The following is a 2,655-nucleotide window of genomic DNA, read 5'->3' on the forward strand; positions in this document are numbered from 1 at the left end:
TGGCGGACACAAAGTAAGTTTATGGTCTAGCGTACCAGTTGCTATTGGCTGGTTTCTCGTAATCCTCCACAACATTCTCCAATGGTGACCTTTGACACTTCATGGGGGTTACACAGAATGACACAGAGATAATTGTGAAGTCAGTCATTTCATTAGTAGTCTCCCCAGCTACTGGATTTGCTCATTCAAATCAATTCAGACTTGTTGTGCCCTCGTCATGGCCTTGGAACACAAAATCTTGTCCTACCCGTAGTTAACATAAAGTATCACAAATGCTGAAACTCTGCATTTCATTCATTATCTTGCCAGCAATGATCATTCTTTCTAGTGCTTCTCCTATTTAGATATGAAATAATTCCATTAGTCTTTGGATAATACATTTACATTTTCTAACATATTATTGATCCAGGTCTGTTTTCCTGAGTGATTATATATGGAGTGAAAAAAACGAAAGACTAAACACAAGCTTAGAAAAATGTCAAGTCCTAAACAGCTGCTTGCGGGTTCAATCAAACTCTCCACCCACACACTCTCCTGCCACAACAACACAGCTCAGCTTCTTCCACCAAGTCTCAGAGAGACTCTTGATCTTATCCGGGGTCTTCTTCCTCAGGCTCTGCCTCTGCTGGAGCTTCTGAACGTTCTCCACTGGCTGGATGCTGGCCAAGATGGCCTGGTCAAACACCTCCTTCAGATTCTTCTGGGTCAGACCCGAGCACTCTACCAAGCACACGGCCCCGATATCCTTCGCCAGCTGCTGGGCCTCCTCGGTGCTCACAGGCCGCTCCTGATTCCTGGCCAGCTGGACCAGCACCTGGACGTCTTCCCTCAGGTCCAGCTGGGTCCCCACCAGGACCATGGGTGCCCCGGGGCAATGATGGCGAATCTCGGGCGCCCAGCGGTCGGTGGCGTTGCGGAAGGAGGAGGGGCGCACCACACTGTAGCAGAGCAGGAAGACGTCGGCATTGTGGTAGCATAGAGGGCGGATCCGGTCCAGCTCGTCCTATAGGAGACAGGAAGGGAAAAGTCTCAAGTTGAGGAAGTGGAAGGGTCAGAGATACCCAATCCCAAATAGATTCTTAGCCCTGACCTTACAGCATACCATGTAGATCTGATTCTGAAAAAAACTACTGTATGGTTAGCAATATGGTCCACTAATACTTCCATTTCCCTCTCTGAGTTCAGGGCATTTTGATTATTACACATATCTAATCCTTTCAGATCTACAAAGGTGCCTAGTAAGGAGTAGGGGAAGAGTTGATTTGGAATTGGGCATGAGTCAGGAAGAGCAAAGTCTGTGAGAGTCGTCCAAAAGGGGGCGATAAAGCACAGATAGCCAGAGGGGACAAAAGAAGGTATCGATTCTGGGGGCATGGACAGGAACCTCCTACAGGGGGCGATATAAGTCTGAGGATCAAGGGGGAGGCAAGACTATGCGAGATATTCTGCCAGGGGGTGTAACTACTGACACAGGATCAGAGAGGGGAGGGTGTGCAGGGGAATCCCTAAAGGGGGATACCAAGACACAGGTAGAATGTGGAGGCAACCTATGTTGGGATAAGTGAAGCTGTGGAACCTAAACAAACTACTGACCACTGATAGAGAACGGCTTACATTAATAGTGTCATCCTCCATCCCCCATTTCTCTCATTTTGAGCAGAGCATGTGAAGAAAGAATAATGTGTTAGCTCTACCACTACAATAGAATATCCTTGTTAATGTGTCTATAGGTTACTAACACTCATTTAGTGTTGGATTCAAAAACAACTTTGACTCACCTGGCCAGCCATATCACAGAGTTGCAGTCTCACAGGTTTTCCATCCACCACCACCATAGCTGAGAAGAAGAAGATGGTACACAGATTTGTTACTGATGGTGACAGCATTTAGAATTTTTCAATGCCTACCTGTCATAGCACTATGCATAGGTGACGTTTACTTTGCACAATCAAAGTATATCAAATAGTAACCTGTTATTGATTCAGAGAGATCTAAAAGAACACACAAAAGCAACAAACAAAAACATTTATAAAATGCAACATGTGGATAAATCAATTCATGAGTAAAACCTGTGACAAAAACAGTCAAATTAACAATAACAACGTGATTTTTCTGATTTCTCACATAAATGACCTGCAAAGTTGTCGAAAGCTGTTGGAATGTATTCTGTCGGATAACCATTTGTGGTGTAGCTGACGATAAGACTTGTCTTCCCCACGGCTCCATCTCCGACGAGGACGCAGTTCACCTTGCGCTCAGGTACTGAGACCGACCGCCCACGCGTTGAAAGAGGAACGTCTCTGTTCTTGCCACGCCGTGGTGGTACTGGTGGAGCCGAATCCAAGATCCGACGGGGTTTCTGCACTCTTATATCTTGAGGAAGCATTTTGCCGTCGAATAACTGGCCTAATCCACGGGGAATAACGCTTCAATAATACCAGAGCCGTCTGGGTCTCTGCACCTTAATATCCCATATGTTGGTTCCCTTCCCAAAGTTGATAGAACCAGCACGCACCTGACTGTCCGTTTCTGTCAGTAAGTCATAGACATTTAGAGAAATAATAATCCAGGTAAACTACAACTGAACTCGTGAAGCATACTGTAAACGCAAGACTGCCGTTAAATTTCTCCACGCCGCATGGTCTATTGATTGGC

The 2,655-nt window shown here is 45.8% G+C and overlaps 1 protein-coding gene across 4 annotated transcripts; it reads right to left on the reverse strand.

Annotated features, from left to right (window-relative positions):
- On the reverse strand, nt 1–2,655 carry LOC124003954 (cell division control protein 42 homolog). 4 transcript variants are annotated; one of them, XM_046312625.1, is made up of 4 exons: nt 2,134–2,655; nt 1,779–1,837; nt 1,615–1,644; nt 1–1,003 (listed from the first exon to the last, which is right to left on the reverse strand). In XM_046312625.1, the coding sequence occupies exons 1-4, from the start codon at nt 2,384–2,386 to the stop codon at nt 506–508; spliced, it is 840 nt and encodes a 279-aa protein (XP_046168581.1). In that variant the 5' UTR covers nt 2,387–2,655; the 3' UTR covers nt 1–505. The 4 variants fall into 4 exon arrangements, with proteins under 4 accessions (XP_046168581.1, XP_046168580.1, XP_046168583.1 ...); XM_046312624.1 differs by having other exon boundaries at nt 2,125–2,655; XM_046312627.1 differs by lacking the exon at nt 1,615–1,644.

This window comes from Oncorhynchus gorbuscha, linkage group LG18 (genome assembly GCF_021184085.1).
Source record: "Oncorhynchus gorbuscha isolate QuinsamMale2020 ecotype Even-year linkage group LG18, OgorEven_v1.0, whole genome shotgun sequence".
Classification (NCBI taxonomy): Eukaryota; Metazoa; Chordata; class Actinopteri; order Salmoniformes; family Salmonidae; genus Oncorhynchus; species Oncorhynchus gorbuscha.

Coding starts and splice junctions, on each gene's coding strand:
- LOC124003954 (XM_046312624.1), bottom strand. CDS start 2,386: ATGCTTCCTCAAGATATAAGAGTGCAGAAACCCCGTCGGATCTTGGAT. Junction 1,645..1,778: donor TCTGTGATATGGCTGGCCAG/GTGAGTCAAAGT, acceptor TCAAAATGAGAG/AAATGGGGGATGGAGGATGA. Junction 1,004..1,614: donor TGGAGGATGACACTATTAAT/GTAAGCCGTTCT, acceptor TGTCTCCTATAG/GACGAGCTGGACCGGATCCG.